Here is a 23,560-nt window from a genome sequence, read left to right as displayed (position 1 = left end):
AAAACACATTTTAAGATTTTCAACACTGTACTGCTATTCAACAGCTAAAGCGGACAGTGCGCCCCCCAATTTGTCACGTTTCATGTGTCTGGTGAACCGCGACGAAGGAGGCCATAAAAATCCCCTTCCTACTGTATGTAAGCAATCAAGCATCCTAAATTTAGTTGCAGACCCAAACAATTGCTCCCACTGTGTATTCATTCAAGTGACGGATACACAATTTCTGACTATTTAATGACATTTCTTAATTAAACTCACTTTTATACCACGAGGGACAACAATGAACCTTCATGCCACATTTGCCAACGATCCAAACAGGCGCTGCTTCTACAGTATAAACAAAGAGGAGTCCAAATGTTATAAAAGAACAAAGCATCTTTTTTTCATACCACACCAAAAGTTGTCTCCCGTAACACATTTTCTGCTTTTCCGTTCCTACTGGGTACAAGGTACAATCCCTTTGGAGGGACTACATAGTGGATGTAGGCATACTGTATATCAAGTTGAAGCAGAAGGACCAAAGTCTGTCACCGGGATTGGCACTGAGACAGTACTGATGAGACGGGAATCTCTGAGGAAAAAAATCACCTGTAGTCCACTTCCAAAACACATTTGGCAAAATCGAGGATTTGGGTCTGCAGAACAGGCCTAGTCTGTCCAGTCCTTTGGATCAGGGTCTAATCGTCCGGGAATAAGGCAGTTTATGGTTTGCTAGATAAGTCATGCCAAGACCAGATAAAGAAAAGTATTTTTCTTTGAATAAAACAATAAATCACAGCCATCATGACCCTTCTTCAGAATAAAATGGGTCAAATCTCATAGCTTAAAATGTTTTCTACTTTTTTTCTTTTTTTTTTGGCTACAGAAACTCTTGGCACACAATAGCTTTAGTACATAGGCAAAAATGACCAAGAAAAGCACAAAAAAAAAACCATCACCACACGAAGAAATCACAGCTGTACATTAAAGGTTCAAACTTTCAACCAGGTTGTTTTCAATCTTATTCCACTGTAGTTCTGTAGAAGGTCCAAGCAGAGAAACCTGCGGGAGGATTTAACTCTCATGCTGCCTCTAGTTGCTATCTCCCCTCAAAGCAGTCCAAGTACTCCAAAGTGAGGTCATAGCAGAATCGATACTGGTCCTGCAGACAAGCATCAGCAGAAACATTACATCAGACACAACATGGTTGGCTTTGCTGTTTGAACACTCTCACCAGGGATTCCACCATGTTGGGTTTACAGTTGCGTAATGTTTTGACCGCGTAGAAGATATCCACCATGTTCTGGTACTGGATCATCTCCAGGAGAATGTTGGAGGCACAGAAGGATCCGCTGCGGCCGCCGCCATTACTGGGAAGGAGATACCAAAGAAGCACATTGAAGAACTTTTCAAGGGAGGAGACTCAGTCAGTCCCTTTTCTTAACTTCCTCTTCAGAGGTTTTGCACAAAATAAAATACAGTGCTACCTCAACCTAAGAGTGTTTGTCCCTCAACTAGTTGTTAGGATTTAAGTAACAAGCAAAGCTTTGGCTTACAAGCATCCTCGCCATTAGTTGGTGCAGCAAATATCTCAGTGAACCCCGAAAGAGCCAAAGAATTAGTGGAGAAGAGGTGGACGATCATCATTGAATTATAAAGACCAAGAGAAAAAGCAAAAAAAAAACAATTCCAGTGTAGCCTTGCTAGTCTGCACCATACTGAAGCAGAATGAGTCTAACGCCAACCAAGAATGGTCAAATATCTAAACGGCATACATTTATCTATGAAAATATGAAGAAGGAGCTGGAAGGAGATATCATAAAAGTCCACTGTCCACGGTAAATGTTGTACATTATTCTTACATTACTTCATAAAACTACTGCAGTTGTTAGTTTTTAATACAATGTTTATTACCTAAAAAGGTGATTTTTTTTTTTTTAAAAAAGCATGTTAAAATGATGCTGTTTTAGGGGGACCAAGCACTAATTAAATTGATTTCAAATCATTTCAATGTGAGACGTTGATTTGAGATGCAAGTGTTTTCATCAAAGAACCCGTTAAGATTCTGAGGTTGGGGTGCTACTGTATCATGATTTACAAAGTTGGCAATATTTTGCATTCGGGGACGACGTGGCTCGGTTGGAAGAGTGGCTGTGGCAGCAACTTGAGGGTTCCTGGTTCGATCCCCAGCTTCCGCCATCCTAGTCATGTCCGTGGTGTCCCTGAGCAAGACACTTCACCCTTGCTCCTGATGGGTCATGGTTAGGGTCTTGCATGGCAGCTCCCGCCATCAGTGAGTGAATGTGTGTGTGACAATATGGGAATAGTGTCAAAGCGCTTTGAGTACCTTGAAGGTAGAATAGCGCTATACATGTGTAACCCATTAAACAAAAATAATGTTTTGTTATGTGTTATATGTTAAAAATCTATTGTTAGTCAATAAAAAAATAAGAAAATCCTTGATTTTACATATTTAATATTAAATTTAAAAAATTTTACAACTAAAAAACATTTAATAAACAGAAATATATATATAATTTTGCATTTTCATTATTGTAAGTAAAACTTAAATGTGTGCTATATTCGCAGCTTCCTTCAAACTAATACACAAATGTGAAAGACGCTGTTTCTTAGGCGATATTACTTGAATTAAGCAAATTGTAAGAAAAAACAATCTTGTTAGCAAAAAGCAATATGTTTTTTTCTTCACCTATATTTAAATGATAAATAAATGGGTTATACTTGTATAGCGCTTTTCTACCTTCAAGGTACTCAAAGCGCTTTGACAGTATTTCCACATTCACCCATTCACACACACATTCACACACTGATGGCGGGAGCTGCCATGCAAGGCGCTAACCAGCAGCCATCAGGGGCAAAGGGTGAAGTGTCTTGCCCAAGGACACAACAGACGTGACTAGGATGGCAGAAGGCGGGGATTGAACCCCAGTAACCAGCAACCCTCCGATTGCTGGCACGGCCACTCTACCAACTTCGCCACGCTGCCACGTTTTCAATGTGTTTTAGTCATAATAACATTTTTCTAAAAACAATTTCAAACTACATTTTTTTGATATTTCATTATCTTAAACATTAGCTGTATAATCTACATTAGGCAACATAACCTGAGCAAATAGCTAATTGGTACAACAGAATGTGCCTGGTCAGCAAAAAAAAGCAGTCTATTTTACCTCTACTTTTCTAGTTTACTTTGCATTTGCATTGAATCTAGATTTCAAATTTTAGTGAAACTAATTTTTTTCAACTACCTCCATGTTTTTATTTTATTGAATGAAAATGAGATCATTCCTCTGCTTCTTTTTTTTTTTTTACCTGTGTGCTAATAAGAAAATGTGATTAAATGTTAAATCAATAAACTTATTCATTGTTCAAACTGTCTCTCACTTTAGTCCAATATTATTTTGTTGTATTACTTTTCTATAAAAAAAATAAAAAAGTGTTAATTCCCACTAAGACCAAGCATTAACACTATCACTTCCAGCTTGGTAAAAAAAGATGACCTTTTCTGTCCCAAGTTGCTATGGTGGATTGTAGAGTTGGAGCTTCGTTGATCATGTCTTTGTATTGTGGTCTTAAAGGGGCTGTTTGCAACTTGCTCAGAATTACATTTTTCACAGCAAAAAATATAACGAAGAACACCATCGGCTAGCTTGTGTTACCATTAGTTGTTTAACAGAACATATTTGTGCTATATTTTTAAAAATGACTAAGTTTGTGTAGTTAAAATTTTTAACAGCCCAAATAAAATGATTGGAGCTTACGGCAGTCACTCACCCTGTCTCGTCAATACGTACGACGCGCAGAGAACGCGTGCACACGTACAAAAGCATTCATGTTGTTGTTATGATAGAATATACATTCAATCACAGCTAATGCTAATTATCCAAAATGCTATTATTAGCAAACAACACCCAAATCTAAAGCATGTGCATAGTGGTAAATGTTGCAGACAACCCATTTCACTCAGACTCATCATAGTCCGCATTGATTGAACTAACGAGGCCCTAAATGATTGAGGTTGCTGTGCACGAACATGTTGTGTCAACAGCTGTGAAATGTACGTACATAACTTTCACTGCAAACGTTGGTATTCATAGAAACATTTTATGCGGAAAAAGGTTGCGTACTGTATTTTAGGACACCCTTTCGACCATTCGTGAAGCTCATGCGCAGTTTGTATGATACGTCCGATGAAGTCGCCACAAAAAAAAGCTCATACATGAAAAAACATATGCAGTACAAAACACATCACAATAAATATATTTTAGGACGTACAGTTGAACCTCAATTTACAAACGCCTCTATTTGCAAACATTTCAGTTTACGAACATTTACATCGCGTCAAATATGTCTGTGTGCGAAACACACCTCGCCGTACAAACGCTTCATTCATTCATTTTGCATGCTGCGTGAAGCCATTGGGGGCTGCCATTTATGCAGGCACGACCATTTTGAAGAGGCGGGGCCCCCTACGTCACAATCTGTTTACATCATGTCCACACAGGCATGACCATTTCAAAGCGCTTCGATGGCAAACTGTACTTCTGACAAGTTTATTTCCAGAATAGTCGGACCATTCAGAGGTGTGTTAGCCTGTCTTAGAGATCACTTGGTGTGATCAGAAACACTCTATATGTGTCCAAACTCTATATATATATAAACTACCGTTCAAAAGTTTGGGGTCACCCAAACAATTTTGTGGAATAGCTTTCATTTCTAAGAACAAGAATAGACTGTCGAGTTTCAGATGAAAGTTCTCTTTTTCTGGCCATTTTGAGCGTTTAATTGACCCCACAAATGTGATGCTCCAGAAACTCAATCTGCTCAAAGGAAGGTCACTTTTGTAGCTTCTATAACGAGCTAAACTGTTTTCAGATGTGTGAACATGATTGCACAAGGGTTTTCTAATCACCAATTAGCCTTCTGAGCCAATGAGCAAACACATTGTACCATTAGAACACTGGAGTGATAGTTGCTGGAAATGGGCCTCTATACACCTATGTAGATATTGCACCAAAAACCAGACATTTGCAGCTAGAATAGTCATTTACCACATTAGCAATGTATAGAGTGTATTTCTTTAAAGTTAAGACTAGTTTAAAGTTATCTTCATTGAAAAGTACAGTGCTTTTCCTTCAAAAATAAGGACATTTCAATGTGACCCCAAACTTTTGAACGGTAGTGTATATAATGTATATATACATATATACATATATATATATATATATATATATATATATATATATATATATATATATATATATATATATATATATATATATATACAGAAACCTGGCTCCATTCATCCATCCCGGACCTAGCTATCGAGCTAACAGGCTACACTCTACGCCGCCTGGACAGGACAAAAGAGGCTACAGGGAAATCGCGGGGAGGAGGACTATTAATATTCACAAAGGACACATGGGGAACACACACACGCATTGTGAGTAGCCACTGTTCCCCTAATCTAGAATATCTGACTATTAAATGTCGGCCCTTTTACCTGCCGAGGGAATACAATGCTGTGTTGCTAACCGCAGTGTACATAGCGCCAGATGCTAACGCTAGCATGGCGCTAGGTCAGCTGCATGATACAATCAACCAGCAACAAAGCATGTATCCGGAGGCTGCTCATATCATCGCAGGAGACTTTAACCATGCTAACCTGAAGGTAGTGCTCCCCAAACTACACCAGCATGTAAAATGTGCCACAAGAGGCAAAAACACACTGGACAAGGTTTACTCCAATATTAAGCTGGGCTACAGAGCTAAACCTTTAGCACACATGGGCCAGTCAGACCACACATCCCTGCTACTCATCCCAGCATACACCCCCACCCGGATGAGTGCTCCCACCACAACAAAGTCCATCAATACCTGGCCTGAAGGTGCCACTGAAAAGCTGCAAGACTGCTTTGACACCACTGCGTGGGAGGTCTTTGAAGAAGAGGACCTGGAGAAATACACATCAGGAGTACTGGGCTACATAAAACACTGCACAGACTCTGTTACGGTGGATAAGCGCGTCCGAGTCTATTCCAACACAAAGCCGTGGATGACGAGAGAGGTGCAGAGGCTGCTGAGGGAGAGGGACACCGCGTTCAGATCTGGCGACGGGGAGCTCTACAGCACTGCCAGAGCCAGCCTGAAGCGTGGTATCAGGGAGGCTAAGGGGGACTACAAAACAAAGATTGAGGACTGCTTCCAAAGCAACGACTCCAGGAGGGTATGGCAGGGGGTCCAGCACATGACCAACTACAGGCCCAGCAACCCCCCGGCCGGCAGGGGAGACCCCCGGCCGGCAGGGGAGCTGAACGCCCGCTTTGAGGTAACACCATCGGAAGCAGTCACACCTCAGTCAGGAGCAACACCTCACCCAACAGCCACACCTCAATCAGCAGTCACACCTCACTCGACAGACCACAGCAGCCTCACCCTTTCAGTGACGGAGCACGAGGTCAGACACACACTGAAAGCCGTAAACCCGAGGAAGGCTGCGGGACCGGACGGCGTCTCCGGACGGGTGCTGAGAGACTGCGCTGATCAGCTGGCTGGTGTCCTCACCGACATCTTCAACCGGTCCCTGTCCCAGGCCACCGTCCCATCCTGCCTGAAAACCTCCACCATCATCCCGGTCCCCAAAAAGAAAAACACTGTCAGCTGTCTAAATGAATACCGGCCAGTGGCACTCACTTCTATCACAATGAAGTGTTTCGAGAAACTGGTCCGGACCCACATCCTCTCATCCCTACCGCCCGCATTGGACCCCCATCAGTTTGCCTACCGAGCCAACAGGTCTACGGAGGACGCCATCGCTACGGCTCTCCACTGCGCCATGTCCCACATGGAGGGGGTAGGGAGCTATGTACGGCTGCTCTTTGTAGACATCAGCTCTGCATTTAATACCATCTTACCTGACAGACTGGTGACCAAGCTAGCAGACCTCGGAATATCCAACCCCACCTGTCTCTGGATTAAAGACTTCCTGACTGACCGCCGTCAGAGGGTGAGGATGGGTACCCACACCTCCACAGCCCTCAGCCTCAGCACCGGCTCACCTCAGGGCTGCGTGCTGAGCCCCCTGCTCTACTCACTCTACACCCACAACTTCACAGCCACCCACCCCGTCAATCACATCATAAAGTTTGCAGATGACACAACGGTGGTGGGCTGCATCTCTGGGGTCGACGAGACGGCATACCGGGACGAGGTGGAGCAGCTGGCAGTGTCGAGCAGGGTGAACAACCTGAAGCTGAACCAGCTCAAGACCCAGGAAGTGATCTTGGACAGCAGGAGGAGAAAAACTACCCCTGTACATTGACGGGGGCTGTGTGGAAAGAGTCTCATCCCTACGCTTCCTGGGAGTTCAATAATAATAATAATAATAATGAATTGCATTTGTTACGCACTTTACATTTGTTAAAATCTCAAAGTGCTACAAAGTATTAAAAATAAAAATAGAAAGTAAGAATATATAATAAAAAATTAAAATAGAAATGAATCATGACACACACTAGATAAAACAGAAACATAGATAAAGTAGAAAAGTTCACCTGGAGGAGGACCTGTCCTGGAGGACCAACACCACGGCTATCGTCAAGAGGGCACAGCAGAGGCTCTACTTCTTGAGAGTACTCAGGAATCTCCACCTGAGACAGGATCTACTGGTGTCCTTCTACCGCTGTTCTGTGGAGAGCATCCTCACATACTGCATCTGCGTATGGTTCTGCAGCTGCACAGCAGCAGAGAGGACAGCTCTCCAGAGGGTCGTCAACTCGGCCCAAAAAATCATCGGGTGCCCCCTCCCCTCCCTGGAAGAACTGTACAACTCCCGCTGCCTGAAGAAGGCAGCCAACATACTCAAGGACCCATCCCACCCCGGCAACAGCCACTTCGATCGGCTGCCTTCCGGCAGACGTTTCAGAACCATGCGAACCCGCACAAATAGACTGAAGAACAGTTTCTACCCCCGGGCCATAACTGCACTAAACGCAGCTGGAATGTAAAAAATAAATAAAAAATTTAAAAATACAATTAAAATAAAAAAATAAAAACTCCCTCACGTGCAACATGAGGAAGCCACCGGTCAATCACGATCCGGGACTGTGCAATCAGCGATTACACGCCAACTGGACAATAGTTATCATATTTATTTACTTATTTAATCCAAAATAAAATGCCTGCACAGCATAGGAGGTAGGAAATGCTGACTCCCACCCCCTCAGCACACTGGGAACCAGCGTTACTCCTCTCTAGTCAGTTCACTAGTCACTTTATACTTTTTACTGTCTCGTTTTTTCTACATTGCCTCTTAGAGTGTTCTTAGGCCATATTGCTTATTGTGTATATTGAGTTGTTTTTTCATATTGTGTGGTTTCTTCTTTTTTTTTTAAATGCAAAGCACCTTAGGGAAGCAACCTAAATTTCGTTGGACCTGTACCTGTACATCCACAATGACAATAAAGATCATTCATTCATTCATTCATTCATTCATTCATTCATTCATATATATATATATATATATATATATCCATCCATCCATTTTCTACACATGTGTATACATACATATATATATATATATATATATATATATATAAATATATATATATCTCACGGCGACAACACAAACACATCAGATTTAGCATTAGCCTGTTAGCATTAGCATTCGGTTCGCTAGGGTTGAAGCTAATAACTACACAAATGGCGAATATTTAATGTGATTTACCTTTGTTCCACTTATCATTCATTTCACATTTCTCTTCAAACTACGAGGTCAAAGTGCCAGTGAGCAGCTCGCCGCACCGCTTTGAAGTCCGGCTGAATAATGTATATTTCTCTGAATATACATTTAACAGAGTCCTTCCACTTCTCAGATTCGGATATTGAAATTAAGTTTGTAAAAATTCATAAACAACATTAATTAACTAATTTAAAGACTACGGCTGAGTAAAAACCCTGCAAGATAGTTACATCCATCAGCGTTGGTGAGCACACAGATGTCCCACAATAGTTCATACAAGTCGAAAGTTCCTTTTGTTCTTCTTTCGCTTCGTTGTCAAGTTTGGTATTAGAAACACACAAGAAAAAGGAAATAAACTGGTTGTCCTCGCATACTGCAATGGCAGATGAAATTCGAATACAAAATTTTAGCGCCTCATCTGTGTTCAACCAATCAGCGTTCAACAACAGCCTTCCCTTCTAAGGTTCCTGAGGAACTTGAAAAAGTCCCACCTCGCTACCAGGAACTAAATAAGTTCTTGTGAAACTTTATTTACCCAGAAAGTTTTTGGTGGAAACGCAGGGGGTACTTTATTAACCCGGGTAAATGGGGAAAGTTCCTTCGTTGGAAAAAGGCCTATTGTTGTAGCTTGTTGTGTACAATTGCAGTGAATCACAATGAGAAGTGTTTTTACCATTTCAACCTTCTCCTTCAGTCCGATGAGGTAAGCAGAATATTAGAAGTATGGGAACACTCAAAAACATTAGGGGTTACAATGAATAATCACTTAGCTTGCAAAACATATCTACTTGCAAGACAAGGGTGTAATACAGAGTAAACGGAGCACCCTTATGAATAGTCAGATGACCCTGTTATTGTGGCGGCGCCTCCCTTATAAGTATTGAATAGTGCGTACAAGCTGTTAGGAAAGCACCGCCATAAGAAGCACTGAAGGACAATCCGCTCGCCCGCTTTCCTGAGGCAAAGGCAGCAATGCTAGCAGTTGAAGCCTCCACAGCCAATAAAAGCAATGGGGGGGGTAATAAATTGTTGTCAGTACCGTGGCAGCCATGGATTTGCTGTGGTGAGAGGCGTCACATTTTTTATTAAGTCATAATTGATTTGATCTCCATAATCTCTTCCCCGGTTGTCGCGGGTAATACTGCGTGACACCGCTGAGTGATGCGCTTTTAGGTGGGGGCGGTAGGGGATGGACGTGGAATGGGTTGGCAATGCGTCGGACGGCCAATTCATATTCATCGACCAGCGTGTGCACTCTGCGGGGTGGGGAGGGCGGGGCGACGTGAGCACATGACATTGTGCAGTTGAAAATGACAAGAAGGCGTCATGTGGACGTGCAGCTGCAGGGTTTACTCACAGGCAGTGGACCACGGTGCGGCCTTCTCCGCACTCTCTTTGCCACTTGTGCACTTGAGCCAGCAGGTTGAGGAAGGCCTTCTTGGAGTCGGGAACGTCACGGTATGGCGACCAGCGCAGGAACTGGAACTGACACACCACCAGCTGGCCCTCTTGCAGCTGAGATACAAAGTAAATGGTAAACGGGTTATACTTGTATAGTGCTTTTCTACCTTCAAGGTAGTCAAAGCGCTTTGATACTATTTCCACATTCACACACTGATGGTGGGAGCTGCCTTGCAAAGCCCTAACCACGACCCATCAGGAGCAAGGGTGAAGTGTCTTGGTCAAGGACACAACGGACGTGACGAGGTTGGTAGAAGGTGGGGATCGAACCAGGAACCCTCAGGTTGCTGGCATGGCCACTCTCCCAACCGCGCCACGCCGTCACCAAGTACAAGCATGAGGACTGTGGAGGGTGGGATGGAGGTACAGTAGTACGTAGGAATGTATACTGAGTACCGATATTTTTGGTTCTCGATTTAAATGGGTCGGTCCAAGGGGCCCCTTTAAGATTTTGGACAAATGATCAATATTTTTTGTATCCAGCTGACTGTCATAATAATGACACGCTGTCACATTCACTTTAGGTGTTCCGCTACTACGCTAAGAGTAGGATCTGATACTCAACTTGGAATAATGACAAATAAGAAAAAAAGTGTATTTTATAAACTTTAGATGTACCGAATAAAAGTAAAGGGAAACAATCTATTAGTAGATAAAAAATGTGGTCACCCAAAATAAAAATACAAATGTAATAGACACATACAATAGATATTATTTGCACTTTAGAAAAGTAAACAGCACAGGTTCTTACTTAAAGGTCTCTGCCACGACTATAACCAGTCTTATTGTGGTAATCTGAAATGTCCTTGCTCATTTCTATTATCTGCACCATGTTCACTCTCTCTCTCGTCCACAGTATGGAGTGCAGCTGACGCAAGGCAGCAGCACACACCTGACATTGATTAGAAGCAGCCTATTTTAACTGGCTGCTGACGGCCTGTGAGCGCCGGAACTTTGTCATTGCTTGCAACCTGTTGGTCGTGCCAAGAGAACTCACTAGTTCATCGTGTACCATTCATCTCAGGTTGGCCTGTATTATTCCTAGCCTTGTCTAGCGTTTTTATTTTGTACCTAATCTATTTACTTCTTTCATGAAGTATGTTTTCCTAGCCTTGTCTAGCGTTTGTATTTTGGTACTTTGTTTTTTCTATTTAACTTCTTTCGTGAAGTATTTTTCCTAGCCTTGTCTAGCGCTTTTAGTTGTGTGTGTTTTTTCTCTTAGTAGTTTTTTACATGGTGTGTTTTTTGTGTTTTCCACCATCGCCTTTGTTTTGCTACCTTGTGCTCCCGCCTAATAAAAGGAAGAACAATTGTATACACAATTCGTCTCTGCATCCTTGGGATCCACCTCACCTATTCCTAACACTTATTTGTCTATAAAAGTGTTATAAGTACACCACCACACATTTGCATAACATTGTACCCTTATAAACAAATAAATAAAAATATAGATCAACTTACAACAAAGAATAACTTTAATAATGTTGTTTTTAGTCTGTAACAGAAAAGATTTAAAGTGCATTAATTTGCCTGACATTAAAAAAAAAAGATAATATATCCCGATTTGAACTATAAAACGTTTTTGACTGACTTGAACCATTTTAAACTGAAAAATATAATCAAGTAAAGTCAATAAATAATGTATAAAACGCTTTCAAAAACAAAACAAAAATGGATAAAACAATTTGTGCTCAAAATGAGGAAGTGAGGATTTATGGCTACGAGTTTTGTAGTGCATAGCTTATCCAAGGTCACCCCCCCTCCCAGCATTGCATGCCCCACTATTTCAGAAGAACTGAACTAAGGTGTTACTGTAGCCTGTTTACTTCACCTGCAGTCAGTAGTCATTTGTTCAACTTTAGTTATACTAGTGGTGTTCCTCAAGGTTCCATTTTAGGTCATTGGGCTAGTCAACTGGTGGATTGTGGTTTCAGTTAAAAATGTCTGCAGCAGATTCTTAAAAACACAAGAGTGCTGTCATAAGGTCTTTAAAAACTCCTGTAACTCTGACATAATAAATAGACCAAAATCAAATGACTCCTTTAAAGGACGCTATTTCTAAGGAATACAGTCTTCCTTTTGACAGTAGTTTTTATATTGGCTTTAGTCATAGTCTTTTGACGGAAATTTATTGTAGATTAGTCTAATTTTATTCATCTAAATTGATTAGGTTTTAGTCTAGTTTTAGCCAACGCAATTACACATTTTAGTCAGTTACAATTACAGTAAATTCAGTCAACTAAGATGTAAAGTATAAAAGATAATGCAAATGTTTTTGTTAATATATTATTTAATTATCCTATTTATTCTTATATTTAGCAATGTGTTGGGTGTTGCATCATCTATTAGTATTTTAACCATGTGAAAAACTGTGTGAAGTCTCTCTGTGAGAAGTGCTATATAAATAAAATGTACTTGCTGACAAAAGTAGCATGAGCTTATGGTCTGGAATGATGGATGCATACAATGTTTAATGCCAATAAACACGTTTTCTATTTTCTATGCTACGTCGCTGGCAAAGCAGGTATTTGTGTGTGTTGTTAAACAGAGTTACAATGCAAGCCTTCATTATAATTTGCTTATGAACGCAGGAGAACCGGAAGCAGCAAATACACATAGACAGCTGTGATTGGTTATATTTCGAAACTTGTCCCACCCATCTACAAGACGAAATTAAATATGATTAGATCTCGTTTCTGTCAACATTTCTGTCTTGTTTTTATTAGTCCCTGAAAAAATATCCGCTTATTGTGTTATTGTCTTAGTCAACGTGTATTTTGTTTTAAATTCGTTGACTAATAATTTCCGTCTTAGTTATCGTCAAGAACCTATTTTGCCCTGAGGAAAATAAGACACACATTTTTAGTCAACGAAATGAACACTGACGGAATAAACAAAGTAAGAATAATAAGTAGGTGGGAAGTCCCGGTCCTTAGCTTTTTGGAAATGTGGCACCTAAAACGATTTATCCCTGACGTAAATCCACCCTCAGTATCTGTCCATTACACATACTGCATGTACATGACTGTTCAACTCTCCTGGTCTATGTGATTTGAGTGTAGCACGACTCCGAAAGGGACAAGCGGTAGAAAATGAAGGGATTTCATTTTATTGTGTGTCCAACTGCAGCTGTGTTTTTTTGCAAGTGTCGTTTGGTATGCGTATTTGAGCGTTCCCTTGACTGCCTACTGGCATTCTCAGCTGTGCTCACTCAGCAGAGTGACCCTGAGATAGATGGGTCTGCAGTTGTAAGGTGTGTGTGTGTGTGTGTGTGTGTGTGTGTGTGTGTGTGTGTGTGTGTGTGTGTGTGTGTGTGTGTGTGTGTGTGTGTGTGTGTGTGTGTGTGTGTGTGTGTGTGTTTGAGAGGTCTCTGTGTATTCATAACCTTGTCCTCTAGACGCTCACCTAACACTTAGGGAGCAGTGGAGAACTGTAAGTCATGCAAATTGGACTGGCAAAGACATCAACAATGCAAGGAGGAATAGCTCACACGCTATGCTCTTAAAAAAAATAAAAAAAATATGACTCTTAAAGCCACACTGCAAATGCTTACAATGCTTTTGTGTTGACTTTTCCTCCCTAACTTTGTACATCACTGCAGACAGGTGCTGGCAGAATGTGTGGTGTGCATTTGTGTGCTTTGAGTCCTCCCCGGGTGTGACAGCCGTGTGCACAAAGTGGGACACGTGTGAGACAGGGGGTCACAGCAAGGCCGCTGACAGGGGAGGCGAGGATGCCAATCGGGAGCAAGGCGCTAGCAAAAATAAGGCGGCCGAGGGACGCCGAGCATGCAGATGTTCTTGTTTAATTGGTTGGCAGGGGGGGAAAAACATACCTGCGTATTAACACAATGAACATAATGAAGCGTGGAGATAATATATGCAGATTTTTCTCCTAATGGCATACAGTTAATCTGAAAATGATTCATACCCGTAGCAAATATTGTCTTAATGTGCATACTTTTGTACATTTTGACCATAAGTTCCAAAATGATCCATGCTTTTTTTTAACTGAGACATATGGAATGTTCAAACTGCATAATTGATAAGAATGCTTTTGTTTGTGCTTGTAAACATGAAAGGTCCACCATTATTCAAAAATGACTTGTTAATGTTATAATAATTTTACGTATAAAGGGGCACAGCATCAAATTTTGGGCCCCCATAGACAAGACTTATATAGGGCCCCCACTCCCCCTAAACCTAATGTCACTATCACACACACACACACACACACACACACACACACACACACACACACACACACACACACACACAAAAATATGCAAAAAACTCAATTTGTTTTTTTGACTTTTTAAAAATGTGATATAAATTCAATATAAAGTGGACATAATATGAATATAAATAATCATATAGCGTGTCATTAGTCACTTAAATATGATTATAAATATGTCAAGTTTTAATTTACTTCAGAATGTTTAGTAGATATTATTAGCTGATACACATAGTAATATCCATCCATCTATCAATTTTCTACCGCTTGTCCCTTACGGGGGGTGCTGGAGCCTATCCCAGCTGCATTCGGGCGGAAGGTGGGGTACACCCTGGAAAAGTCGCCACCTCATCGCAGGGCCAACACAGATAGACAGACAACATTCACACTCACATTCCCACACTAGGGACCATTTAGTGTTGCCAATCAACCTGTCGCCTCATCAGTGGATAATAATACAGCTTTATTATTATGATTATATTAATATTAGTGCATCTCCTGTTATTTTAATCGAGTCTTTGAACACACCCCAGTTATCGGCAAAGTACATTTCTCCTATGCTGCCAGAAATAGATTTATATTTTTACCTTTCTTCTATCACCTCTCATTGTTCCAAAATGCTGGTGATGTGTTTGAATGCTTCAGGAGCGCTTTGAGAATGTTATGACGTCCGTGTTGAGTTAAATTAAGGTCTGCCGCTATTCAGGCGGAATAAAGCATTGTGTATTTTTGATAGGGGGGTGTAGTTAGTCTGAGACATTCTTAATTTGACTCAAGCAACCTTATTATTGACCTGTCACTGCTATATTAATTGTATATTATTCTAGACGTCTTTTTTTCTTAATAACTTATACATTTAAATGGCAGGAAAATAACTATTCAGACTTTACAAAAGCCCACGGGCAACATCTCCACTTAACCCCACAACTTTGACGCCCTTCTTTGTATTTAATAGAAATTGTAATATCCAGTAGAAAATATTTGCCTTAATGTTTTGTTTGCTCCACTTTAAAAAAAACAAAAACTACTTCATTGTTTTTGAAGTTCTGAGTCTTTATGACAGCTTTGTGAAAAAAAAAAAAGAAAAAAAAATCAGGCTTCACTACACATCTTAAAATAAAACCTGGTACTCTGCCAGGTATCCATCAGTCATCTATATTGTAAGTTCAATTATTCGTTTTTATTCAGCAAATAAGCTAAGCTAGCATGATGTTGCTGTTAAACGTGAGTATAATGTCGGAAAATTAGCTCACATAGCTATGCTAGTGTTGCTAACCTTTGTGTCCTCTGTGCCACTCTCTAATGTTATGTTGTTGTGTGTGATATATGGCATGTACTGTATCACGTTGGAACAGTACAAAGTTACGTGTAGAAGTAAAAAAAAAGTGGAAAAATTGCACAATAGCGCTTCCTAGAGACACACACTGTCTGAGATGAGAGCACACAAACACAGCTCATTAGCATTAGAGCAACAGACACACTTAAACGTTTAATAATTCAAGATAGGTTGATTGGCAACATTAAATTGACCCTAGTGTGTAAATGTGAGTGTGAATGTTGTCTGTCTATCTGTGTTGGCCCTGTGATGAGGTGGCGACTTGTCCAGGGTGTACATCGCCTTCCGCCCGAATGCAGCTGAGATAGGCTCCAACACTCCCCGCGACCCCAAAAAGGGACAAGCGGTAGAAAATGGATGGAAGAATGCGGCTAGATTTTGTCCAACACAAAACCAATACTTGCGAGACTTGTGTGATTTATTAATACCTTCAAGGATTAGAGATGTCCGATAATGGCTTTTTTGCCGATATCCGATATTGTCCAACTCTTAACTACCGATTCCGATATCAACCGATACCGATATATACAGTCGTAGAATTAACACATTATTATGCCTAATTTTGTTGTTATGCCCCGCTGGATGCATTAAACAATGTAACAAGGTTTTACGAAATAAATCAAATCAAGTTATGGAAAAAAATGCCAACATGGCACTGCCATATTTATTATTGAAGTCACAAAGTGCATTATTTTTTTTAACATGCCTTAAAACAGCAGCTTGGAATTTGGGACATGCTCTCCCTGAGAGAGCATGAGGAGGTTGAGGTGGGCGGGGTGGGGTTGAGGTGGGGGGTAGGTGGTAGCGGGGGTGTATATTGTAGCGTCCCGGAAGAGTTAGTGCTGCAAGGGGTTCTGGGTATTTGTTCTGTTGTGTTTATGTTGTGTTATGGTGCGGATGTTCTCCCGAAATGTGTTTGTCATTCTTGTTTGGTGTGGGTTCACAGTGTGGTGCATATTTGTAACAGCGTTAAAGTTGTTTATACGGCCGCCCATCTCTATCAAGGATTGACCTTTGCAGCATTAAAATGTGTACTAAACAACTATCTGTTGGCAATGTTTTATAACTATTTGTCTAAGAGTTGTTCATGCATTAAAAAGCCCCCCAAAAATGCCAATGCAGGACTACATGACGCATTCAGCCTTTTTGTACTTGGCACTGAGTGCATGTATAGAAATTCTAATCATCTTTTTCAAACACTTTTTTTCTCTCCAGACAAACAGTCAGTGCTTTGACTTTGAGATGACTCACATTGTATCCACGGCTCCTGCATTTATTTTATGGTTATAACAATACGTCATTACGGGTGTGCAGAGCGACATGAGTAGTGCATATGTTGATTTCGAAAACCCTAATGATGCTCACCCTCGTGACGTTTTTGACTCGAAACAGGCGTGTGATGACATCGTCATCAGCTGACATGGAGAGAAACTCCACCTCCATGGGCCCATACTGCTGAAGACCGGGCTCCGGCCAGTACTGAACACACGGCTGCAGGTGGAAGACAAGGTGAATGTTATTGAGAGTAAATGAACATGGATACACTAACGTAACACTTAGGAGTGGGAGATATGGCTAAAATCTATATCACAATATATATTGCCGCCTGTTACGTACGGCTGGGGAAGGAGACGACACAACGGCAGAAATCAGTTAAACAGGTTTATTGAACTTGATGATGTACTGGCATGTGTATGCTACTAAGAGTGTATGGTGCAGGACGATGTGAAGAATTAACAATGTAGATGTTACCAGAAGGTGTTGTACGTGCGTGTTAGATGAATAGTCCATAAGTACAGAGGGGCAAGGCAAGAAGGAAGTCTGTGGGCAAGCGAGAGGTCGGGGGCTGGAGAGAGGTGTCGAGGTTCGTGTCCGAGCGGGGGTCGAGGATCGAGCGAAGCAGTCCAAAGTCCAGCGGGAAGTCCAAGTGAACGAAGCGCACAGGATCACTGGATACGGAGGGAATATACGAAGAGTGAACTACGTTCCGGCACTGGATCTTTGGGTCCGCTGGTCTTTATTTTGTCTGCCCTCATCAGATTCAGGTGCGCTGATTGATGATTTCCTGCAGCCATGCAAGCGCGTGGCCGCGTTGCTGGAAGAGCGAGTAGGAACGTGTCCCGGGGCGCTCCTAGCGGAGCTGCCGGCGGCGCTTGCTGCAGATGGACTGAGGGATCGCACATGCGCCGTGACACCGCCTCCTATATTAACGATATACTGTATGGCCTAGTGGTTAGAGTGTCCGCCCTGAGATCGGTAGGTTGTGAGTTCAAACCCCGGCCGAGTCATACCAAAGACTATAAAAATGGGACCCATTACCTCCCTACTTGGCACTCAGCATCAAGGGTTGGAATTGGGGGTTAAATCACCAAAAATTATTCCCGGGCGCAGCACCGCTGCTGCTCACTGCTCCCCTCACCTCCCAGGGGGTGAACAAGGGGATGGGTCAAATGCAGAGGACAAATTTCACCACAACTAGTGCGTGTGTGACAATCATTGGGACTTTAATATCACAATACGTTATTTGAGATGTAAATTATAATGTAAACATTTTAAAACGGTTGCAAAGGCTTCTAACGTATGGGGTGACATATTATGTCATTTGAAGTTGTATTATTTTTTAAAAATTACAATCAATCTACTTGCTATATTACTATTTACTTTCTCTTGTAATAGGGTTCTATCTACACTTCTGTTAAAATGTAATAGGCACTAATTATTCTGTTTTTGGGATACTTTACATTAGTTTTGGGCCATTATACACATTTGGGTATCGATCCAATACCAAATGGTTACAGGGGCAGTATTGGTCATACCAATATTGATACTGGTAATTCAAATTTTCAAAATCATTGAATGATTCAATTTTGATTCATTATAATCAGACAAAAACACTGGCTGGTGGTGTAACAATATCAATTAAATATTAAAAGTATTTCCTACTGGTTGCGATTTAATGTTTGGTTTTGCCCTTAAAGTCCTTCTGTACTCTGGGACAAAATATTTTTTGATAATAAAAAATATCCATCTAAACACTGTAGTACCGACCATATACTGATATTATAATGCCAGACACTTTGTACTTTATATACATTCAATAATTCTAGCTTAGCGGTTAGAATATCCTCCTATGGTGCGTAGTGTAGCATGTTTAGTTGTTCCTCGTCCTCCAGTGATGATAATTGTAATAAGTTTAATTGTCACCATGGAGGCGAGGGTTACTGACTTCAAAGCTAGAATTATTGAATGTATATAAAGTACAAAGTGTCTGGCATTATAATATCTGTATATGGTCGGTACTACAGTGGTTAGATGGATATTTTTTATTATCAAAAAATATATTGTCCCAGAGTACAGAAGGACTTTAAGGGCAAAACCAAACATTAAATCGCAACCAGTAGGAAATACTTTTAATATTTAATTGATATTGTTACACCACCAGCCAGTGTTTTTGTCAGATTATAATGAATCAAAATTGAATCATTCAATGATTTTGAAAATTTGAATTACCAGTATCAATATTGGTATGACCAATACTGCCCCTGTAACCATTTGGTATTGGATCGATACCCAAATGTGCGTAGTGTAGCATGTTTAGTTGTTCCTCGTCCTCCAGTGATGATAATTGTAAGAAGTTTAATTGTCACCATGGAGGCGAGGGTTACTGACTTCAAAGTGGCTTTGCACTGTGGAGGGATGTTAGCCGCTAGCACAAATGGTAAATTGAGTTGAGGAAGCGTCCATTCATTTGTCGCTGTCATTATTGCTGTCAAAATCAGCTAGAATGTGTGATCAACATAATACAATATAACGAAAGCTTTAAAAACTGTATCTCTTAAATTCATGAAACGTATATCGTATATCGTTTACATTGCACAACTTTAATGCCACTTTATTCGGTACGCTTACGAGTTAACTGCCTTTGAGGCATTTGTGATTAACAGCTATATAAATAAACTTTGATTGATTGATTGATACTGTCTAATCAGCTAATCATTACAATACCATGGACCTGACAACCCACAAATTGTAAGAACATTCAAAAACAGTGAATGACATGACTCTGAAGATAAATGCTTGTTGGTGCTTGGCAGGATGAGAGTTTGAGAAACTGCTGATATGGAATTTTCATGCATAACCATGTCTGGGGTTTAGAGAAAACAAGCTGAGAAAAGAGAAAATATCTTTTGAGTGACAGTTTTCTGGGTCAAAATGGCAGAGGTTAGAGGAGAATATCCAGACCAAGTGAAGCTAAAAGACAGGAAAGTTACTCATGTAGACACTTTGAACTTCCAGCGAATAGTATTGACTATAAACAACTCGACTCCAGAGGTGACTGAGAGCAGCAAGAAAACCGATCACTGCAGCAAACTGCACAACACAGGGAAACCTGCATATCTCAAAGCCCCTCAGACTGGCTGTCTCACGTCATAAGCTGTTGTTGACTAAAGCGGTTGTTGACATACAGTAGCTGAAACTAAAAATTAAACTAACCTTTGCTTGCATACAGTACTTACTTGTGACTTTGACCAGAGACATAAGGAGAATGTGCGATATTGAAGGATTTGTTGGTATTGTTTTAACACCGCAGCGGATCAGGGTGGATAACACGAGTGAGTGCAGCATGTTGCAGGTATTAGGTCAGCGAGGTCAGGCTCTTGGGTAAAATCAGTATGCATATTGAAACCGTAGCCACGTGTACATGGACAACATTTTGCTCTGATCATCATTTGGAATAGAATGTTACTGTGTACATGAACCCTAAAAATAATAATCTGATTATGACGTGCATTTTCATGCATAACACTTCAAATCGGAATACTTTACTTTGACATGCGCAGAACCGAACATAAACGGAAAGATGTGTTATTATTTGTGCTCCGGCACCATCTTTTGGACTTGCAGGTGCAGAAGAAGTATACTCCCACTGTAAACAGACATGGAATTGTGCATTTCTGCTTGTCTGACGCGATTTATCATTTTTTCCTTCTGTTCACTACTTTAGTTTTACCTCTCTTTTTGAAATGGAGCTGTTTTGTGCTTTTTATTTTGTGATTATATACGGGTTGCGGCGTGTCTCTCTGTTATGGCATTCTGTGTATGTGTTTAAGGCTTCCAGTTAGCACTTAAATTAGCTGTGATGTGGTGGATAAAACAGCTCCTTAAGACAACAACTGGATCCCTTGTTGTATTGTTACATCTACACATGACACTCCAGACCATACTTTTGTTTTTGCTAGTCTCCTTATAAAGCAACAAACTCAACAGTATATAAATCAACGTCTGTATGTTGAATGGGGGGAGACAGCAGCAAGACAATCGCTTCATTCCGAGACTAATAAAGTCCCTTTTCCACCACCAAAGTACAGCTGACATCAAAGACATGTGCAGTAAGGATAATTTGTGGTACTGTAAACACACCTAAGAGCTGTATCATTCCCCTGAAGGCACAGCGTCATAGTTTGGGTACACAAATGATACAAGTTACACACTTCTTTTAAGTCTTCCCAAGAAGATGGTTTGTCCCATTGATAGCCATTAAGGTTTTAGTTTGCGATCAAAATAATTGTGTGTATGTTTGGTGTCAGTAGTTAATGCCCAGCTCTTGTAGCTATAAAGAAAGACCAGGACTCTATAGACTTGAATCTTGACACTTGGATGTGAATACCTGAAACGCTTTTGATCCAGACGTTTCTTGAATTCATAATGCACCAACAGGGCTTCCCCGACATGTAAATGGTCGTGGTGCACCACCACAGCAAAATAAGAGCCGCCATGCCTTAAAAATATTTAATTTTTCAGGTGAAAACGAATTTAAGTGATATAATGTATTGTAACCTCCAGAAGAAGTCACACAAAGTCAAACGCCCTTTTTAACTTTATTGCCAATGTTATGCTATCAACCGGACCAATTCCAGCACGCATTCCCTCCTGTGCACACACGTCCTCATTATCTATCAATCCCTTTTCACTTCACTTCAATCACACACAAACAAACATTTATAACCGGCAGGTTGTTACAGTATGAATGTGCACTTTTGGCTAGTGAAGCATTGAAAATTTGGCCGCCGAAAAAAAGACTTTGACCATCGTAACAGCAATGCTGAAACTGGATGTGGTGATGATGTAGGCAAGAAAAATAGAGCAAAATGATATAATATAAAAAAAACAAAAAATTGAAAAAATATACTGTATATAAATGTTAAAAGGAAACTGCACTTTTTTGGGGAATTTTGCATAATTGTTCACAGTCATTATGAAGGACATGACGACGGATGGATTTTTCTTAATGCATTCCAAATATTAAATAAATGTGATCAAAAGTCAGCTTACAATGGAGCCTATGGGAGCCGTTCCATTCCGCCTACAAAGCCCTTCAGAAACATCCAAACACCTCCATTGAGGTTTTATATACAGTACATGATGTAAGTATTGTTCTCTTCATTGCCTCTAAATTGGCTGTCAAAGTGTTCCAACTTGTCAAAGTCTGACGAGCAAGGTAACGAGGAAGCAGCTGATAAGTCAACAGTTTTGCTTTATTGGGGTTCTGGGGGGTCCAAAAAGCAGCCAGTACCTGGTGTGACCACCATTTGCTTCAAGCAGTGCAACACACCTCCTTCGCAGCGTTGATCAAGTTGTTGATTGTGGTCTGTGGAATGTTGGTCCACTCATCTTTAATGGCTGTGCGGAATTGCGGAATATTGGCAGGAACTGGAACATGCTGTCGTATAAGCCGATCCACAGCATCCCAAACATGCTCAATGGGTGACATGTCCAGTGAGTATACTGGCCATGCAAGAACGGGGATGTCTCAGCTTCCAGGAATTGTGTACAGATCTTTGCAACATGGGGCCGTGCATTTTTATGCTGCAACATGAGGGGATGGTCTGGGGTGAACAACAATGGGCCTCAGGATCTCGTCACGGTATCTCTGTGCATTCAAAATGCCATCAATTGACATCCCAATGGGTTGTGAGTTTTTCCTTGCCCTTATATGGGATCTGAACTGAGGATGTCGTTGTGGCTTGTGCAGCCCTTTGAGACACTTTTGATTTAGGGCTATATAAATAAACATTGATTGATTGATCAATAAAATGTGCTTGTGTTCGTTGTCCATAATATACACCTGACCATAACATAACCCCACCCCAACCATGAGCCACTTGATTCCCAATGTTGACACAAGCAAACCGCTCACCCACACTACGCCACACATGCTGTATGCCATCTGCCCTGAACAGTGAAAACCGGGATTCATCCGTGAAGAGAACACCTCTCCACCGTGCCAGACGCCATCGAATTTGCCCACTCAAGTTGGTTATGATGACGAACTGCAGTCAGGTCGAGACCCCGATGACAACGACGAGTATGCAGATGAGCTTCCCTGAGATGTTTTCTCACAGTTTGTGCAGAAATTCTTTGGTTATGCAAACCAATTGTTTTAGCGGCTGTCCGGTTGACTGGTCTCAGACGATCATGGAGGTGCACCTCCTGGATGTGGAGGTCCTGGGCTGGTGGGGTTACACGTGGTCTGCGGTTGTGAGGCCGGTTGGATGTACTGCCTAATTCTTTCAAATTCCTTTGGAGACGGCTTATGGTAGATAAATAAGTATTCAATTCACAGGCAACAGCTCTGGTGGACATTCCTGCAGTTAGCAAGCCAACTCCCTCAAATGTGCTGCTGGTTCAAGACATCGCACACAGGGAGGAGCATGATAACATGAATGTGCACAAAAACGATCGTCTCTGGTAAAAGCCCTGTATAGTACAAGCAAAATCCTGATTTAAAT

General features: G+C 41.1%; 1 protein-coding gene across 4 annotated transcripts in view; it reads right to left on the bottom strand.

Annotated features, from left to right (window-relative positions):
- Nucleotides 1-355: 355 nt before the first annotated feature.
- Nucleotides 356-23,560, bottom strand: part of ptprub (protein tyrosine phosphatase receptor type Ub) — a 528,033-nt gene continuing 504,828 nt past the window's right edge. For all 4 annotated transcript variants that reach the window (XM_062063249.1, XM_062063250.1, XM_062063251.1 and 1 more), the window contains 4 exons: nucleotides 17,136-17,261; nucleotides 10,098-10,255; nucleotides 1,214-1,349; nucleotides 356-1,141 (listed from right to left, as the gene is read on the bottom strand). In XM_062063249.1, coding sequence (XP_061919233.1) covers nucleotides 1,079-1,141; nucleotides 1,214-1,349; nucleotides 10,098-10,255; nucleotides 17,136-17,261 — 483 coding nt within the window. In that variant the 3' untranslated portion in view covers nucleotides 356-1,078. The remainder of the gene's footprint in view (nucleotides 1,142-1,213; nucleotides 1,350-10,097; nucleotides 10,256-17,135; nucleotides 17,262-23,560) is intronic.

This window comes from Entelurus aequoreus, linkage group LG11, assembly GCF_033978785.1.
Source record: "Entelurus aequoreus isolate RoL-2023_Sb linkage group LG11, RoL_Eaeq_v1.1, whole genome shotgun sequence".
Taxonomy (NCBI): Eukaryota; Metazoa; Chordata; class Actinopteri; order Syngnathiformes; family Syngnathidae; genus Entelurus; species Entelurus aequoreus.
Note: the sequence above shows the minus strand (reverse complement) of the source record. Positions and strands in the feature narration are given on the sequence as shown.